Source organism: Lonchura striata, chromosome 20 (genome assembly GCF_050655825.1).
Source record: "Lonchura striata isolate lonStrDom1 chromosome 20, ASM5065582v1, whole genome shotgun sequence".
In the NCBI taxonomy this organism is placed as follows: domain Eukaryota; kingdom Metazoa; phylum Chordata; class Aves; order Passeriformes; family Estrildidae; genus Lonchura; species Lonchura striata.
In genome coordinates, this window is record NC_140722.1 from 7053538 (window position 1) to 7073762 (window position 20225).

A 20225-nucleotide genomic window follows, 5' to 3' on the forward strand; every position below is an offset into this window, starting at 1 on the left:
CTCTGATTATCCAGGCTGCCTGTTGTAGGGGTCTAAGCAGCTCAGCCTCACCTTCCAGCACCAGATCACCCCAAAACACCAGCCACCTCTCTGCTGGTGCTGGGCAAAGTGCCATCCCCAGTTTGGCAGCCCTGCAGACGCCCCTGTTTCATGCTCATCTATGGAGACAGGTGTGTCAGCTCCAGGGACCAGTGGCAGGACAGCACATTGTGCTGCACCAGGGTGGAGGCATGGTGCTGCCTCCCTCCACTCAAACCCACACATCAAATCTCTCATTAGTGAGGCTGCTAAAGTCAGTTTCATTCCCAGCAGATTAAAAAGGCAGATGGGGACATGCAGCAGTGATCCTAACTGGGCAGACTGGGAGGTGCAGCTGTGCCAAGTGCACACTGAGGTAAGGACACTGGGGCTGTGGAGAGGGTGGTTTTTAATGATCTATTATTTAACAGAAGACAGAGCCCTGAGCAGCAAATGTTCATCCAACACTGTGAACTGCAAAGCTTTTAATTTGGGATTTTTTTTTGAGTTTTTGTCTCCCTGGGGGCTCAAGGAGATTGAACCCACCGCAGCTCCCTCTGCCACGCAGCAGCTGAGCCTCTGTGCAGAGGCAAGGCGAGGGTTTTGTCTTGGGTGCAGATTGAAAGCACTGCTTAATCAGCACTCCACGAGACAATCCAAATTCCAGGAACTGGAAGGGGTTTGTGTCCCTGCCAGGCGTAATATCCTGCAGCCCAGACTGGCCCGGCTGCCAAAGCACACGGTATCTGCAGCGAGGACCTCGCTGGGAGCCAAGAAGCACATGCATTCAGCTGGATACAGCCACAGCCAGCCAATTCCCATTTTAATGAGCATCAGGGGGAACAAAAAAGATAAATATCACTGCATTCAAGCACTCCCTTGGCAGAGACAGCCTCTGATGCTTTGGTGAACAGACAGCAGCTTGCTCCAGAATAAGACATAATGGGACTTGCAGGATTTCTCTGTCATGTTTATTTCTCCCATCTGTTGGCTTTGGGCATCACCCATCACCCACATTCCAAGGTGGCAGACGGTGACATGAGCCCATACAGGACTGAGCAAGGCTTTGCCCTTTGCTGATGTCAGGATCTGCTGTGCTCCCTGAGCATCCGGATGCCTGGAGCAGGTTGATGTGGATTTCCATAGCAGGAGCCTTCTATTTATTGTGGTAAAGTACAATGAAACCAGGGTCCTATCTAAACAAAACTTTCCCCAGGCAATGCACAAACTCTGTTGCTTGAGTAAAATATTCCCCTCCTATCAACTGACAGAAAAGCTCATTTTCCATCTTTGCTGAAAGAAGTTCCTTTTCCCAGTCCCACTCCAAAACATCTAAAGACCACCAGCTACCTTGGTGCCCACCCTGGCAGGGAAGGAAAGTGCTGCTTTTGGTGGATGTTTTTATTTCTGGAGCCCTGTAGATGTCCAGCATGTCCAGAGCTTGGTTCCTCCTAACACATCATGAGGGGAGATTTTTCTGACTTGGAGGTTGGAAGATTTGATCCCCACATCTTGTGACTTGAGTAAATCCAGGCTGAGCTCCTCTATGTTATTTTGTGATCTTCCAGGAGTGAAACACCCATTGAGGTGTAACACAACTGAGATCAGTCCTGAAGTCTGAAGACTCCAAAGTCATCCTTCTTCCTAATTAGGAGCAGCTCCTTGTAAATGCTGAATCCCTTACTGAGCTAAGCTGAACCTTGGAGGAAGAGCTCCTGTCAGACCTCACACTGAAGAGGTGACCATCAGCAGGGACAGGAGTTCTCCTGGAGCCTTTCATACAATGCCCAGCACATCCCTCTGCTTCAGATGTAATGTCCTCTTACAACCCACAGTTCCTGCTTGTCTATTTGCTAAGGTGCAAAAAACCTTTCCCATTTTATATGTAGTGATGGTGTAGGGAGCCAGCAGTCAAGGGTGTGGGCAGGAGCTGCACATGTGGGTCTGACCACCCAGGCTGGGCTCAGCAGGGTAGCACAGAGTAGCTCTGCCCTCAGTCTGGCTCCTGACCCCCCTCCAAAAGTGACCTGGGCACTGCAATTAGCTCCTTTTAGTGGTGCAGCTGGCCAGGACTAATGCTTTTGAGTCCTGAAGTAAAAACCACTTGTTTTGGGGTATTAACTAAGGCGTCCCTCAAGGCTGACATGATCCTCCATGAGCTCCTTGGTGAAGAGGTGGGTGTCAGCCTCCCACAACACCTGTGGCACTGTCAGAGCTGTGGCCCCACCATCAGCCTGTGACTGCCTGCGAGGAAACTCTGATGGCCAATGCCTCCAGCCAGCACCAAGATATATTTGGAACCTTTGAAAGGTGAGAAATTTTTCCACTACCTCTAGAAATAAACATCTCTGAAGTCAAGCTCTGTGGACAGTAGTTGCTCGCAAGGGTATTTTTTTTACAGTAACTGGGCTAAGTTTAGAAATTCACTTAAATAGCACGGAAGCTCCTCTCAGCACAATTTGGAAGATAGTTAATTTGCTGCTTGCTAACAAATGGTTGTTTAGCCTGGTGCTGTGGGTGTGTGATGGTCTCACTGCACACTGCCAAGGTGAGAAGAAACTCTCAGCTCAGTGGGAAGAGGGACCCATCACACCCTGAGTCAGCTGAGACCAAGACAGACCCAAACCTTGGAGCTGTGAGTCCCTCACCAGCTGCAACCAGGCTGGGCCTGAGACCCCCTGCCCCACAGCAGTGCTGTGCCCACTCCCATCCCCACTGCACACCCACAGCTGTGCCCACGGACACGTGCCAGAACCAACAGCCCTGGAAACACAGTGCTCCTGGGGTTTTTACTCTGCTGCTGCCAGATTTCTGCATGATTGTTTTCCAGGCTCATTGGTGGGAAACCCATCGCTCACACCCAGGAGTCATGGTGGGAATTTCCCATTTCACCAGCCTGCATTAATTCATCATCTGGGTGAGCTGAGATCATGTCTTTCCTCATCATCTGACACAGCCACTGTGTAGTGGTTGGGAGTGGTCCAGCAAAGGGCTGGATCAGCTGCTGGACGGGGGCTAGTGGATCCCAGCCCCAGAAGCCCAGACCCAGGGAAGTGAAGTCAGGACACCCTGGCAGCCTCACCATGTAATTTTCTTGCTTGGACGGGGGTGTGCCACAGCTTGACTGCAGCTCCTGTGTATTCACTCCATTCCCTTTTTTTCCAAGACCAAAATTAAGATAGAAACTGAGCACCTGGCACTGGTTCACAGGCAGGTTTTTCGTGGCTGCACAGGGAGGTGTTGTTCCCATTGCTCCTCTTCTTGGGGTGGCCCCACTCACTACTCATGTGCCCATAACTCCACTGGGGCACCAGTAAACATCCTCTGACCATCCCACCACTGCAAGGTTCCTTGTCTCCAGCTAAAAAAGGTTTTTGCTGTAGAAAAACGCTGCCAGTGTTTGTTTGTTTGGCTCAGATTAAATGCCTGGGGCTAAAAGAGATACTGCTTTTTCTCCCTGCCTCTGAAGGAAGAGGGCGATGTTTGCAGTGTTTTTTCGTGCCGTGGGATGTTGGGATGGGTGTAAGTTCTCCCGGGGTCTGCCTGGGGCAGGAAGGTGGAGATGCAGCTTAGGTGGGTGATGATCATTCAAAGCCTGGGGGGATTTAAAAGCAGGCTCTGGTGAGCGCAGGAAGATGGTGCAGAAGGAAAGACAGAGTACAGAAACTCTCAGGGACATCCAGAGGTGATTCAGGGCTTTGGGCAGGAAGGCTGTGCCCCCAGAGGCTCTGGGTGTGTTCACATTTCTGCACAAGGCTGGGAAACAGCAGCAGTTCAGCTCTCCCCAGCAGTGCTGACAGGTGACATGGGGATGAAATCTGGAAGTTTTCCATCTCCTGAGTGACACTGAGCAAACCACTTTCCATACATATTTCTCTGCCCATACTCTCCCATCTTGATTTCTCACACCTACCAGAGGTCTCTGAGGGGTTCCTGTGACCTGTCCTGCACCAGAGCCAGTCCTGCCCTTCCAGGTGAGCAGGGCAGGACTATGCAGGATTTCTGCAACATCTGCCAGCTCCTGCCATGGAAGCTGAAAGGAGCCTATGATATTTTTCCTCACTTTTAAAATCTCTTGCTGTACTTGCACATCTTGGGGCTTCCTGACTTCTGCCTACGGAAAGTGAGAAGTTTGATGGACATTTTGTATTTCTCCTCCAATCTCCCATAAAGATGTATTGCGAATCTTTTTCAAGAAATCTCCTTTTTCCCGTGGAACTTCCAAGCTTTCCCATGTCCAGATGGCTGGATCCAAGCTGCCAGGTTTCTCTCTGCTTAGACATGAAATTTTTCAGGTTCAGCCCTGGAGGCTGAGAAGTTTGCAAGATCCACTTTGTTCGGGGAGGGGGCACCCCCAGAGCCTCCCGCAGCATTTCCCAGCCCCTTTCCCTCAAAAACACCTCAGGGGGTTTGCATATACCCAGCTGGACCCCGTTATAGCCCCTGCACTTTCTTTTGTGTTTTTAACATCCAGCTGTGGGTTTCTGGAGAAAGGGAGGGTGGCATTCCCCGTGGGGTCATGTTGGAGCAGTGAAGGTGCAGGGTCAGGTTTGGGCACGGGGGTGAGGAATTAGCCCAGCCCCATGCATCTGCATTCATCTCACCTGGTGCTCAGCTGTTTCTACTTTTTCCCTTCCCTTTTTCTTATTGAAGCTGCATTTTCATGCTGTGCTGATAAGCAAGAGGAAGCCTGGGGCGTTGGTGGGTGCTTTGGTGTCTGAGTGTCTGAGTTCCCCCCTCCACCAGCTGCTGCAGTACAGACATCATAGGCAGGGTGGTCCAGCAAAGCCCTCTTTGAAAACAAACACCCTGAGTCCCCCTGCAATGGGTTGGTGGGACATCAGAAGCCAGAGCTTGATAAATTCATGGGAGTGTTAAGTGATGGTGTCTCCTGGAACAGGTGACTCAGTGTTCAGGGTTTAACCTGCAGCAGCAGGTGGGACACACAATGTGCTCTCGTGCTCTCCGAGCAGCTGATGCCCACCTGGAGTAACTGGCATCAATGAAGTTCTTATAAAGCTACAGCAGCAGTGCTGGGAGCAGGGCAGGTCTTCTCCCCAGACAAGAAAAGGATTTTTCCCTCTGCCTGCTCCAGTGATGGAAAGGATGAGGTGTGTGCAGGAGCTCCTGGACCGTGCTGAGGGAGGCCTCCAGGTCTCCTGGCCGCAGTGTTTTGTGTCTGCCCCCTCCTGAAGTGGTTCAGTAAATCAACAAGGCTCCCCTCTGTGCCTGCTGAAACCCCTCCGGCCGTCTCGCACCGATGCCCGCTGAGGTGATGAGGGGGGTTAATTGACTCTGACAAATATTTGCCTGTTTCTCTGGCTTTGCAGCAACCTCACTCCAGCCCCAGCTTTGAAGTGCAGTTCAAAGCCCCAGCAATGCTGACGTCTTGGGAGGACCGAGCTCTCCCCAGCATGCAGAAACTCCTCTGAAAGGAGGGAACTGCATCCCCCCATCCTCCTCCTCGGGCACCAGCTGCAGTCCTGGCATTTTCCATCATCTCACAGGGTCCTGCTCATCCTCCCACCCAGAGCGAGATCTGCTTTGCCAGTTGTTTGGGGCCTACATTAAATAATCAGCCCAAAGAAAGGCCTTGTTCCAGCAAAGGGGCAGAACATGTTACACGTGTATTTTTGTTCCTAACCTCCGAGTGGTGTCAACAGAGATTGGGCTGAGTCGCACATCTGTGGTGGGCTTATATTTAAAAAAAATATCTTGTTTGAACTGTACAAATAAACACTTGTGAAAAGGAACCTGTTTCTTTAAGTGAAGTTGGTAAATGCTCTGATTTAGTTCAAGCACTAGGATTTGGCTTTAATTTTATTTTTCACCAGAATTAAAGCTAGAGGAGGAAAAAAAAAAAAAGTTGTTTATTTTCAGAACAGGTAGAGTCTAGGCAGGAGGAGCACAACACTCATCACCTACCTTCTCCTCCTTGGGATGTTGGTGACAGGGGCTGGTCTCTGTGCACTGTTCACCACCCTCTACACCTTCCTTCCACTTGGTAAGGTGCAGGCTGAGCTGTATTTTGGGAGATGCTGGATGCCTGGCAGACTGGGATGTGCTTCCTTGGTGAAAGCCCAGAGCAGCCAGGCTGGGCACCTCACACTGAAAATCTGGGCCAGACTGTGATGAACCAGCAATGGTCCTGCCAGCCCTTCAAGCCTGAGAGTGAAACACCAGGAGATGCCTTGGAGAAGGTTCAGAAGCTCAAGAACAGACACTTCAGGCTCAATCTGATGTTTGGGAGCTTTTAAGCCTGCTGGCAGTTCTGTTCATGAGGTTCCAAAACTCCTGCAGATGATAAAGGGAAGGGTCCTGGAAAAAGTGTGAAACACCAGAAGAGCTCTGAGCTTCTTGAGGCAAATTCTTTCCTCCCCTGCCCTCACCCTGGGGATGGCTGAGCTGGGCATTGCTCAGCACCTCACCTGACACATCCTCCCCCCTCGGTGCCTTCCTGCCCCTCTTATCTTTCAGGTGCCACCCATGGCTGATGACCACGACAATAAATCCCATGGCCTGGGGCATCCTGGTTTCTTCTGCCAAAGGATGAAATATGGGGCAGCCCAGTGGTGAAAGCTTGGAAAGGTTAGCAGAGATGTTGAGCTCACTGAACACAGGGAATACATAGGTAGAAAACCAAACAAATAACTTTTAAAAATAATAATTTATAATACTGGGCATCCAAATTAAGCCTGGGACAGAACTGAGTGCACTGGCTCTTCAGCGCACCCTTTGTACATCTTCGTAATATTATTTTTTTTGTCTGCAGAGCATTTCAATGGTCACTGAGGTCAGGAAAAATCCAAATCACATTTCCAGCCAACACTTTTATCATTATCCAAGCCAGTAAAGCACAGATTAAATATTATGTATGTATATAGTTTAGATTTATACTTAAATATTTATAATTATATATTGGACTGAAACAGCTCATGTTTTGTGGCTGGCTGTACCTGGTATATCCAGTCTAGAAACCAGGACTGTGAACTGTGGTCCTGCAGCTAATCAACACAAAGTCACTTCCAAATGTTACACTCTGATTCTTTCCTGCAAATATATGAGCTAAAAATGCACCAGTGAAGTTTGAAAAGTCCATATTTCTGAATTTCAATTAATAAGCACAGACCGTTTCCTTCCCATGTTTGATCAGTTGCAATAAACAGTAGTTTCCTAATCTAAAAATAAAATTAAAAAAAAAATCAATGTTTTGGTACAGTAGCTCGAGGGCCTCCCAGCAAATGGTTTCGTGGAAATTGTCATTGAGTTTTGTGTGATCTTTAATCCATGTGATAATCCTTATAGAAAGGGAATAAATGGAACAATAAATAACACTGTTAGTGCATGGCTAACAGGAAGGTTAATTGGTCTGGGCAGGAGTTAATTCCCCGTAACTGCTGCTGGGAGAGCACTGCCCACTCAGCCTACAGGGGAAATCTCCTCAGCAGCTACCCCTGAAAGAAAACACATCAGAATCAAATTAATTCCAATGCATAGGTGTGGGGATGGGGAGCTGCTTTGGCAAACATGGAAGGTGTGAATTATGTGTTGTGGAAAAAAAGTGGAGTATTTCATCAAGGAGCTGCAAGTGCAGCCACCACAGCTGCTCAAGGAAGTCAGACAATTAGAAATAAACATGAGTATTTTATGCCCAAGTACATGTACCCTTAATCACATGAATTATATTATTTTTCACATGTAATCTCATCCCCACATCATCTGCTAATGGGCTCCTTAATCTGTATTCTATTTAGAGTAGCTATTTTACATCTTTGTGAACTCTCTTATTTTTAAGCTCTTCAGACCTGAAGATTATTGCAGCCCTCTGTAACCTCACCCTTTTCTCTGAAAGACATTTAGGAGGGAGAAGAACAGAATTTCTCCCGTACTCTGCTCAGGCTGTGGGGATACAGAGCCTAAGGGTCTGTGGTTGGGGAGGGAGTTTGTCAGAGCCTTAAACTGACAATTTAAACTCAGCTCCTCATGCTTGTCACAAGATCATTCTCTCCTGTAAATCAAACCCTGTCATTAGTCTGCTCTGCTGTGATCTAGCTGTGCCAAAGAAGAAATGTAAATATTTTGTAGCAAGAGGTATTAATTTTTAGCATTAATAAAGTTTGAACCGCTGAAAACTGAATTGGTTCTTTCTTATGCTTTGCCCCATATACCAAAATATTTTGATCTTTGGATGTAACCACCAAATGCTGCAAATTCCCTGCAGCTCAGATCATACCCTGCCTATTCACTTGAGGAGAGTTGGGGGAAAAATGTGTGACCTGCAGAGGTTTACAGGCTGGGTCCAGCCAGGTTCAATCTGTCTAAATTCCCTGGGGTAATTTCCACATCTTTTTCTAAAATTCCTGGGGTTTCAGGACAGGGAAAGACCTTTCCCATTTATTTGGGCAGCCACACAGGTGAGTTACCAACATCTCCCTTCTGTTTCCCAGCTCAGCATCTCCCCTGTCAACAACACATCCCCTCCCGGGCCAGCCCGGGCTCTGCCTGGACCGATGGCAAGGTGGGGCTGGTAGGGAGAGCATCAGAGATGGGCAGCAAAGATCCAGGCCAGCATGGGAGAAAGGCTGCTACACCTCCACCCTGGGCTGCATTTCAAAGGCATCACTGACACAAGGGAACAAAGCACAATATTATTTTTTTAATCTCTTTTCCTAAGCCAGCAGTGAATAGAGAAGGCTGCGGAGCTCAAAGCACTGAGGCTGATGGGCAGTGTCTCAGCAAAGGGCCAAAACTATCTTAACTTCAAGCTTAAGCTCCCATTAGGCAAAGAAAATACAGCCCAAATTATGCTTATGTAGCACCTCTCATGCAGACATCCCCCGACGCTCCAGGATCAAACTCAAACACAATCAATCATGGAGATGTGAGCAGTGCTCACCAAGGGAAACAGAGAGCAGGGGAGCGGGGCAGGAATGAGCACCTGGCTGCCAGGGAAGGGCTGGGGGCTGGCAGGAGGGGTGAGCAGGGGCTGCCAGGCTGTGGGAATTGCTGGGAGGGAGGAGGATGAGCTGGGAGGACAGAAATCTCCCAGATCCAAAGGGGTTGTTACCACTGGGGTGGCTCATCCCCACCGAGTGCGTGGCCAGAGGCTGATGGTTCTGCCGGCCCCAGCAGGCTGGATGCTGGGATGGGTACCCAGCATCTGCTCCTGGTGCCCCTGGAGCACACCTTCCCTCTGGGTATGATGGGCTGTGAGAACCCACCTTACCCAAATGTGGGGTAAGAAGAAGAACCATTGCTTGAGACTGGTAAAAAAAAAAAAAAAAAAGGTATAATTTTTAATTTTCTCTCTTTCTCCTCACAGCATCCCTCCTTGGCCACAACACAGAGCAGTGAACCCAGAAATCTCATAAAATAAAATTATTCCCATTTAGCACAGTCAAGAGGTTTAGTTTGACTGTTTGAGCTGAGATTTCAGTTCAAATGTCTTGGTCCTGTTCCACAGCAAATCTTCCAACCTTTGCAAATTTGTTTTTAAGTGTCAGGACACTCAAGATGCTGAACATCCTGCAGAACTGAAGAATTTGACTCCAATAACTCATCCTGTGATGGCTTTAAGGCATAATCAGCTTTTCAGTAACAATCTTGCCACTTTCTGGCCTGTAATATTTTTAAGTGACAGCAGGAAGAACTTGTGAGCAGGGGTTTTGTGACATGGAGGAGTGAGGCTGTGACCCCACTGCAGCATCATTTTCTCAGCACTGAGGCGACAACAGATCACAAACGCAGCACCTGAGCAAAATGCCACTGTCTTGCAAGGTCTGAATTTTGCCACAGCTAAATTTAAGCCTGCAAATTAGGTGAACAGTTGCCTGGGCTCCTGGAAAGGGCTGCTAAGGTTGTCTTTCCACTGATTATGTTTAAACTGGGGTGTCCGCTTCAATGTGAGGAGCCTCAGTTCTGCAGAAAGTATCCATACCATAGCCTCACATCAATGAGACAGACTTCTTGGCACTCAAAATTATTAGCAGATGATTAACAGAATCATCAAAACAAGACAAAATTTCTAAGCAATTTAATTATTTAAAATAATTATTTAGAATAGTTATTTTAAAAGAAGATTTTAAAATATATTATAAACTATTATATTTAAAACATATAAATATAAATATTTATATTTTAAAATATTATATAAAATTATTTAAAATCATTAACAACTCCTACTTGTTAAATATTTTCCCTCAGCCTGCTGCAGGTCAGGAGTGAAGATGCTTTTTCCAGCTCTGTTGGATCCTATTTCTAATCTCTGCTCAGGGAGCTGGGATCTCCCCATTACCTGTCCAAATAGATGTCCTAAGTTTTGTGTGACTGGGCATGAAAGGACAAGGCTTACCAACCACTCTTCAGCTCTGGAAGTTGTTCTGCAGTTCCTGATGAATCTATCCTTGCATATTTTAGAGGCAAAATGGGATTTCTCAAAGAGAAGCAATTTGTTGGAGGCCTTGGTTCAAACTAAACCAGAAAAAGAAATTACTCCCAAACCAGCTTTTCAAATCAAATAGTCTGAAAATTTCAGATTCAACCAGGCAGGGATTTTGTGAGGTTAAGGAAGAAGTTTAAAAAGCCAGATCTGCTGTACCTGACAAATTATCTCAGTTTAGTGTGATTTATATCTGTCACACCTTGACCAAGTATCCGTGAGAGCTTTTTAGGAGCCTTCTGCAATTCCCTTAGAACAAACCTTAGTCTTTGTTTGTGAATGAAAGCTTTATCTGCTCTTTTGAAAGACCTAAATTCCGCTTCTCTGCTTCTTTACAGAGGTACAGCAGAAGGCCTTGGCTTGGTGCTCATGGCAGCAAATACATGGCCTGAAAGCAGAGCTTTTCTCCAAATCCGCAGAACACCTGGCCCCAGTGAGCTTTGCTCGCTGCACTTGTGAGAATCCGTGCTTTACAGAGATAATCCTCAGACATTTCAAGCTGGGCTGAGGACAGACACCATTTCCAGCCCATGCCATCAGCTGCGTTCCTCGGGAGCAGGTACCAGGCTCGCGCAGCCCCGCTCCACGAGCAGCCAGCCCAGCAGCTCCCACCTCCAGCACCCCGTGTGAACACCCTGCAGCTCGCAGCCCCCCACCCCGGGGGCTTTCAAAGGCACAGGGGATTTAGGCAGACAATGAGGAGCTCGGGGAAACCTGCTGCCAGCCCCACTTGTCCTCACTCGTTTGAGTGAGCGCAGCTGCCTGTCGTTTCTAATTCGGGGCGCAGGGCTGGGGCTGGGAGTGCTAGACGTGGCCGTGGGAGTCTTATTAAAAACAACAGCTAATAAATTGCCAAATGCCATTTACCCTGCATAACCTCCTTAGCCCAAGCCCTCCGTATCTGCTGGGGCTGCTTTGATGTGCCGTTCTGCTCTCTCAGCCCAGATGTTGTCACAGATTTGCTGACAATGACGGTGAAACAGCTTTGAAATACTCTGGCAAGAAATACTTTCCCATCCTGTCTCAGATGGGATCTGCTTCTCCCCCCCACCACCACTGTCACATTTTTCTTACTGAGGCCATTGGGATGAATAAAGGCTCTTTGTTCATTAAGCCATTTCTTTTCTTGCTGATGATTTTTTTTTCTATTTTAAAAACTAAGCTGAAATGACAGCAGCAGCTGTTCAATAGATGAAATAGGTCTCAAATACCACAGCAATGGCCAGTGTTTGTACACCACTTTGAGCCATAAATATGGAGAGTGAAAAGGCATGGGAGCCTTAACAGCTCCAGAAATACTTTCTCCCTCCCTCCTAAGCCCTAGGAAAAATTAAAATAATTCTACTGATTGAGAAAATTCTCAGATTTTCTCATGAATATCATGGTAAGGCCCTCTTTTCAGATGTTCTGGTAACCTAGTTAAAAGTAGTGCTTGATCTTTTATAGGGCAAAAGAAAACAGCCACAAGTTGTACCAGAGGAGGTTTAGATTGGAGATTAGGGAAAATTATTTCACCAAAAGTCTTAGAAGCACTAGCAGAGGGTGCCCAAGAAAGTGGAGGGGTCACAGTTCCTGGAGGGATTTAAAAGACATGCAGATGTGGCACTTGGGACATGGTTTTGTGGATGGGTCTGTGGGGAAGGGTCTGTGTGGATCCCTGTGGATGGGTCTGCATGGATGGATCCACGTGGATGGCTTTGTGTGTGTGGATCCACGTGGATAGATCTGTAAGGATGGGCATGTGGGGATGGACCTGTGGGCATGGATCCTTGTAGGTGGATCTGTGTGGTTCCATGTGCAACCATGCAGATGGATCCTTGTTAACAGCTCTCTGCAGATGGATCCGTGTGGATCTGTGTGGATGGGTCTGTGTGGATCTGTGTGGATGGATCCATGCAGAAGGATCCCCGTGGATGGCTCCGTGCAGATGGATGTATGTGGATAGATCCCTGGGGATGGATCTGTGGGGATGGCTCCCTGTGAATAGATCCCTGTGGTCAGATCCCTTTCCTTGGATGGCTCCCTGTGGATGGTTCCCTGTGAGCGGATCCCTTTGGATGGATCCCTGTGAGAGATCCCTGTGGATGGCTCCCTGTGGATGGATCCCTGTGGATGGATCCCTGTGAGCGGATCCCTGTGAGCGATCCCTTTGGATGGATCCCTGCGGGTGGATCCCTTTGGATGGATCCCTGTGAGCAGATCCCTGTGGATGGATCCCTGTGGATGGATCCCTTTGGATGGATTCCTGTGGATGGATCCCTGTGAGCGGATCCCTGCAGATGGCTCCCTGCGGATGGCTCCCTGTGAGCAGATCCCTGTGAGCGGATCCCTGTGGATGGATCCCTGCAGATGGCTCCCTGTGGATGGATCCCTGTGAGTGGATCCCTGTGGATGGCTCCCTGTAGGTGGATCCCTGTGGATGGATCCCTGTGGATGTCTCCCTGTGGATGTGGCTCCCTGTGGATGGATCCCTGTGGATATGGATCCCTGTGGATGGATCCCTGTGGATGGCTCCCTGTGGATGGATCCCTTTCCTGGGATGGATGCCTGTGGATGGATCCCTGTGGATATGGATCCCTGTGGATGGATCCCTGTGGATATGGATCCCTGTGGATGGCTCCCTGTGGATGGCTCCCTGTGGATGGATCCCTGTGGATATGGATCCCTGTGGATGGATCCCTTTGGATGGATACCTGTGAGCGATCCCTGTGAGCAGATCCCTGTAGATGGCTCCCTGTGGATGGATCCCTTTCCTTGGATGGATCCCTGTGGCTGGCTCCCTGTGAGCGGCCCCGCGGCGCTCCCGCGCGCTCCCACCGGAGGGCGCTGCGGGGCGCGCCGCGGGGCGGTGCCGGCGGTGTCCGCGCGGGGGCGCTGCGGGGCGCTGCGGGCGGCGCGGCGGCCATGGAGCGGCTGGAGCGCGCCGGGCGCTGCCTGCGGGCCGCGCTGGCCCGGGGGCGGCTGCGGCGCCGGCTGCCCGCGCTGCTGCTCGCCATCGCCCTGCTCGGCTCCGCGCTCAAGGACAGCGGCCTGGTGCCCGACACGCCGCTGCGGAACAAGCGCAACCCGCTCAACGTGTGAGGAGGGGCGCGGGGCCGCGGGCGCGGGGCCGGGCGGGCGGGTGCCGCAGCGGGCCGGGCTCGGTGCTCCAGGGGATGGGTTCCCTGTTCCTGACTCTGAGCGTTCAGTGTCGGGAGTCTTGGATCGGTCTTTATTGGAAAGGGGGAAAAGGAGTTTGGTTTGGTTTTGTCGGTTTTTTGGTTTTTGGGGTTTTTTCCTTCCTAACGCCGCGGATGATTGCTCGTATTTGAGTAAGCTGCTTTCAGTCCGGCAGGCGCGGCAGGACCCGCGGGCAGGGCCTGGAGCTGTGTCAGGCGGGGTGAGGCTGGGTGTAGGGAAAGGTTCTGCACCGGCAGGTGGCTGGGCACTGGAGCAGGCTGCCCAGGGCAGTGCTGACAGCACCAAGGCTGACAGGGCTTTCGACATTTCGACACCATTTTAACAGTTCAGGCACATGCTGTGACTCTCGGGCTGTGCTGTGCAGGGCAGGAGTTGGACTCCATGGCCCTTGTGGGTCCCTTCCAACTCAGCATACTCTGTGGCTCTGTGATAGTTACTGAGCTGATCTAAAACCCAGCTGAAGGAAATAGGTCTTTTAGCATCTTTCCTAAAAGCAGAGTAGCTGCCATCCTTTTCTAGCACTCGAGCGATGAGCTAACTGGCTTAGTCATTCTGTCAAACTAGTTTGAGCATTTTGAAGGAAGCAATGAGCTAGGCTGCAGCATATGTGCTGTCCTGTTACAGGTCTGAAAGTAAAACTAAAATTGCTGCTTTCCTCTGTGACTTGGGGAGCTTTGAACTTTACTGATTCAAATTTGTCATTTGGTGACATGGGAGAGGAGCTGTTTTTAGTGTGATTGAAAGAGCATTGACAGGAAGCACTTGGAGAGAAATTGATCTTACAGTAAAAGCATATTTCAGTTCGGTTCTCCCTTTTAAATAGAGGAAGGTGAGCTATACTGACAGTTCCTGAAGCAAGTATTTTTTCCCTGCAAATTACTTGCCTCCTGACTTGTCAGCAGTAACCTTGGTTAACAGCCTTTCTGCTGTTAAATAAAATATGGGGTTTATTTTCAATTACTGATTCATGGTAGCAGCTGTAGTTACCACACAGGCATCACTTCTGTAAAATTAAAGAGTGAAGGAGGTACTCTTCAAAATCCTGGGCAAAGCCCTGACAGGTTTGTTAGGGTCATAAGGAAGATGCAGAACTCCAGACTGGTTTGGCTTTGCCTTTGATGCTCAAGTGAGGATTAAATGATGAGTGTGTGTGTTTCTGTCCATAGCTCAGCCACAGAGCAGAGTTCAGCTGTCTCTGTTTTCAAACTGGGCTCTGGGTAACAAAGGGGCTGCACAATTCCCCTCTCCCACCAGCTGATAGGAAGCAAGCGCCATTGGAAGGTGCTGATGAAGGTGGGAGAAGCAAAATCGTGGACTCTAACTCATTAATAAATTCACTGACATGTGCTTCAGTTTAAGATTTGAAGAGAGAACGAGGTAACACAGTGCTGTCTTCTGTTAAACAAGATACCAACACATTGTCAGCTGGGTTTCAAGATTTTATGGGCATCACAACAAAAGTTTTCAGGGCAGAGTGTGAATTTAGAGATGGAAGGATTTGTGTATGCCTAAAGAAGGCTCTCATCAATTGAAAGGATAACAAAGGAACAAGATTGAGCTGCTTCATTTATTAGAAGGACATGAGAGAGGAAAAGCTTCTCAGGCTGGTGAGGGGAAAGAGCCAGCCCTTCTGGCTGTCTTCGGAGGCTGAGGTTGTGAAAGGCTTTGTAAGCAAGGATAATTGAGATGGTGGAAGAGTCAGAGAAGGGGTTACTGTGGTCAGGGTGGCAGGCTAAAAATACATTCTTTGCAGCTGCATTTTGATTAGGGCAGAGCTGAGCTGGTTTGTAGGGTAAAAGTGATTGCAAAACTGAACTGCAAGTCTGCTGCAATGAATGAGAGCTCAGGCCAAGGCAATGCTGCCTTGGGAACAAGTACCTGGCTGAGGAAGTATTCAGGTTTTGGGCTTGAGGGAAGTACTGGGGAGAGGGCTAAGACTGTAGCTAAGCTGTATTTTGAGGGGAGGGCACAAATCTCTAATTTAGATGGTTCTGAACGCTGACCTTGAGCACTTACTCTACCACTTGCCCTGCTGCTGTGGCGTTTCACCCATGCTGGTGTCTCCTCTGCCTTTCCTCCGGCAGATACTTCGTGAAGGTGGCCTGGGCTTGGACGCTGTGGCTGCTGCTGCCCTTCATCACCCTCACCAGCTACGAGCTGGCCCGGAGCAAGCTCCTGCACGGCCGCACCAAGAGCGCGCTGCTGGCGCTGCGGCGCCTGGGCGCTCTGCTGGTGGGCACGGCCGTGTGGTACCTGTGCACCGAGCTCTTCATCCTGGTGGAGAACCTCACCGGGGAGTGCTCCCTGCAGGCCAAGCCCGGCCAGCCCGCCCGGCTCTACGCCTCCAAGCACGAGTGCCACCAGGACAGCGGCGTCTGGAACGGCTTCGACATCTCGGGGCACTGCTTCCTGCTCTCCTACTGTGCCATGATGATCCTGGAGGAGCTGGCCGTGCTGGAAGCGCTGGCCATGGAGCACAGCTCCAAGCTGCGTGCTGTGATCAACGTCCTGCTCGTTTCCCTGTGTTTCCTCACCGTGATCTGGGTGTTCATGTTCCTCTGTACCGCCCTGTATTTCCATGACTTCAGCCAAAAGCTTCTCGGTGTGCTGATAGGTCTGTCAGCTTGGTATGGGACGTACAGGTTTTGGTATTTAAAGCCCTTTTCTCCTGGACTACCTCTTCCAAATATACCTTTGAGTTCAAAGAAATACAGCTATAGCAGATAAAATAAGGTTTGAAATGTTTTGGATTTCGCTTTCAGTACTGGAGTAGTTGAATGTAGGAATGATTACTGTATTTCCACTGTAAGGAACAAGGTGATGGGTTGGAGGAAACCAAATCTGTACTAGCCATTGCCTGGCAGGTGGTAATGAGCTTCTTCCCTGGGAGAAGAAAAAAAATCAGGATTGGAAGAGATCTGCTCTTGTTTTGGAGCTGCCAACTGGGATTGTCAGCAAAGAAATCAGAAGCTGAATCTGTTTCTCTCGCTAATAAATGGAGAAGCAGACCCAAGGCTAAAAGAGGCCTTTGATCTTTAGTAGTGTGATTTATCTCAGTTAATTCTCCCTCCTTTTGAATTATGTCAAGATACTGTGGATGATCCAAACCTCAGGCTTTTTTTAATGTTCCTATTTGTGTTGCCTTATGGGAAAGCTCTAATAATCACAGTGCTGCTAAGCATTGCAAAAATATAAATTATTGTGGAAAGCAGTTCTGTTGTGAAACTGGAACATCTCATGTTCTCAAGTATTAAAAACACTAACTTGCCAGAAATGCCTCATAGCTGCTTCTGCAACAGAGAGTAAATCTGAGGTGCAGTGTCTGAAACAGACTGTGACTCTCAATTCATGCCATGTCCAAAAAAGAAAACTCTTGAAAAAACAAGCCTTAACTTTCTCCTTAGGTGAGGTAGATGTAATAATATTTTGTCATTTTATTTTTGACACTAAGAACCCAAATTCCTTTCTGTTTTGCTAAAACGTCTAGTATGAGGACTCGGGTTTTAATTTTTAAAAAAATTGAATCCACTGCACCCTTTGCAACAAAAAATTCCTTGGGTTGTTCTTTCTTCTAGAGCAACAGTGGAATTCTGTTGTTGTGAACAAGCTAGCTTATCCTGCTATTTCCCAAATAGTCTGCTTGGTAATGAGTGAAATACATTGTTTATCCTAGGAGCTGCAAAGCAGAGTGTGCTTGAAGCAATATTTATTCTTGCAATAGCATAAGCTATTTAATTTTGATTGCACATAGAGCTGTGGCCACTTTTGATGTGGCTGTAAACCCACTACTGAACAAAACACTGCTATTAGATAATGAATAGGGGTGAGATGGGTTTGCTCATATCAGTCAGGTGTTTAGCATCGTTTTTATCTCCAAAAGCTTTTAATTATTTCATAGAGGCTCATTCATGATGCGGTTGCATGAAGTGTGTTTGATAGTGATGACGGGACAGCCAGGAGGATCTGTGGGCAAGGCTGTGGGTCACCTCCACTACCCCCACAGTGGGGTCACTGAATTTGGTGGCAAGTGGGAATTGTGTGTCCTTAGAAAGAGCAATTCACCTCTCAGAAGGAAGCTGTCCATGGGGTTATATATTTTCTGTCAAACTCCTCTTGGTTTTGTACTAAATTGCCTTTTAAGATGACTCTTTGAGAATTGCACTGATTAACTCATATTGGGTTTAACTAAATTTGTTTAAACAATGCAAATATATTTGCAGACACTCTTTTGATGTAATTTAAGCCTACTCCCAATAGAGCTAAGCTAGACTGCAAGCCACTTTCACCATGAAAAAGGATTATGTACCCAGAAGGTTTTATGATTAATTTCATTAAGTTCCTATTTTAGGTTATCTTTATGTAACTTTGCTGTATAGACAAGCCCTTGGAATAGGAAATGCTGTTTACTTAAACCAACTGACTTGCTGAAATGATGTTCATTTTCACAAACGTTTTGTGCAATCACTATGGATGTTTCTGTCCACTTTAACCAGTGTCATGCAGATTATTTTTTTTAATGGAAATAATGTAGGATATGGTTATTCTCTTATTTAAACAATGAAAGAAAACCATTTGAAAACTTTATCAGTGTTTGTGTCTTTGAGAAATCTCTTCCTGCTATCTGTAAAGATGCTGTTGTTACTCTCCACATCCCTGGATGACCCAGCCCCACAGAGTTTGTGTGACTACTGAGATGTCTGATCAAACTGGCACTGAAACTTCTGCACTGTTTGAAATGATTAACAGAGAATGGTTTCTCAGGAGTGCAGAGTTTTAAAAAGAAACAAAACCGAACAAAATCCATGGCTGACTAAAGCAAGTTTCCCAATGTGTGCCTGTTAGAGTAAGCAATTCATTTTGTAAGCATGGACATTGGTTTATTGTAGCAGAGGGAAGGCCTAATCCATTGAAATGTATGGGAAAACTCCCATGGGCTGTAATAGTCCTTGTGAGTTTGGAAATCTTGGGGTCTTTCTCAGTGCCCAGATGCCATGGGCCAGCTCTTGGCTCAGAAGGTTCCCTTGTGCTCCAGACCTTATTTGTGCCTTTTGACTCTACTCCAGAGTAGGAATTGCTTCCTTGTGCTTCATCTGAAAAATTAAGGTTGCAAATTTCTTATTCACATACTTGCCATCAAATTTCTCCGACTTCCCTTTCTCTCCCAAAATGTATAATTAAAATAAAAATTGCAGCCTTTCCACAATAGATTTGCAGCTAAAGAGAAACAGTGCTGGGAGCAGCTGCATTTGGTATCCTGTGCCTGAGGAACAAATCAGTTGTCAACTGGTACTGCTGGTTTGTTTCAGGTGTTGGGGTGGGTTTTTTTTGCTTTTTCTGCATTAAAATGTTCCTGTTGTTCTCACAGAGCTGTCTTTCTCTCTGTAGAATTACCTAGGGAATTTTTGTCTCCAACATCTTGGTAACATATTTCAACATCTGTCTGCCAATCTTTCATTTCCTGTGTTTGGGCTGTTTTGTGGGCCCTGTTTCACAGTTCTTTCACAGGAGCAGCACTTGGCCTGACTGTGTGGCCAAGGCAGCTCCTGGTGCCTTAAACATTTTCCTCTGCTGGGAACAGGTAGAGCACAGTGGGAAGAGAAACTGCCTTGGGATTCATTTCACTCTTCATTTACCTGGGACTCTTTCAAATGTTGGTGTCACTGCAGGTGAGGTCAGGCAAACAGGAAAGTTGAGGTCTTTCATAAGAGCCATGTGAGCAGTTCAGACTTTAGACATGTCTGAACTCAGGGTTTGATTCTTCCTCCAGGTTTGTACAAAGCAAATGTCATCCTTGAATGCTTCACTGGTGCTAAATTATATTCCTGGTTTCCCAATTTATTTGCGTGTGCTGAAACTTAGGTTGTGGGTGGCTGCAAAAAAAAAAAAAAGAATCCTGTTTTCTGTTTTGGTGTGGCAATTGGTGACAAAGTGAGAAACACCCAGTTATGCCCTGGAGTGCACTTTAATGGAAGAAACTGCTGTGATATGTTAAATATTTTGGGAAATAATCTTAGTTGTGAACACAAGTCTGTGGTCACTTCATGAAATAGTAACTGATTTTTCCACTGTAACTTCATGTTCCTCAAACCAGGACACTTAAAGTAGCTCCCTGCAGTTTCTGTGCAATTGGCCTTCCCCAGCTCTTTGATCACCTTGTGTTATCTCCTTTTGCTCAGAAACCTGTTTCCTGGGATTATTTCTTTTCATAGCTTCATCTCTCCTCCTGGAGCACAGATTAGTAATAGATGCTCTGCACCTCTGCTGGATTTGTGCTCTCTCAGTATTTTGCCTTCCCTTCTTTGAGGTATTTTGTAAAGCTTAAGATGAAAGTAATTAATAGACACAAAAAGGCTGTTGTGACTCTGAACTGATGTTTAACTGTTAAACAGAGCTGCTCTGTCTGTACTGGTGGAAAACCTGGAGAAAAGCACATGGTTTATTCATTTAAGCAGAACTGCACCTGATGTGCTTGAGCTCAGGGGAGGAAAAAGGTGATGTGACAGCAGAGCTCCATGCATTAGGAGAGTTACCTTTGTCCTCTTGGGGTCCAAGTGCTCATTCAGCAGGGGGTACTTTCATCCAGGTGCTT

At 47.6% G+C, this 20225-nt stretch overlaps 1 protein-coding gene across 1 annotated transcript; it reads left to right on the plus strand.

Moving 5' to 3' along the window:
• The first annotated feature begins 13348 nt into the window (after window positions 1-13348).
• FITM2 (fat storage inducing transmembrane protein 2) lies at window positions 13349-19000 on the plus strand. The gene is made up of 2 exons (XM_021527900.3): window positions 13349-13533; window positions 15721-19000. Exons 1-2 carry the CDS (start codon window positions 13361-13363, stop codon window positions 16361-16363), a joined length of 816 nt encoding a protein of 271 aa, XP_021383575.2. The 5' UTR covers window positions 13349-13360; the 3' UTR covers window positions 16364-19000.
• Window positions 19001-20225: the final 1225 nt, after the last annotated feature.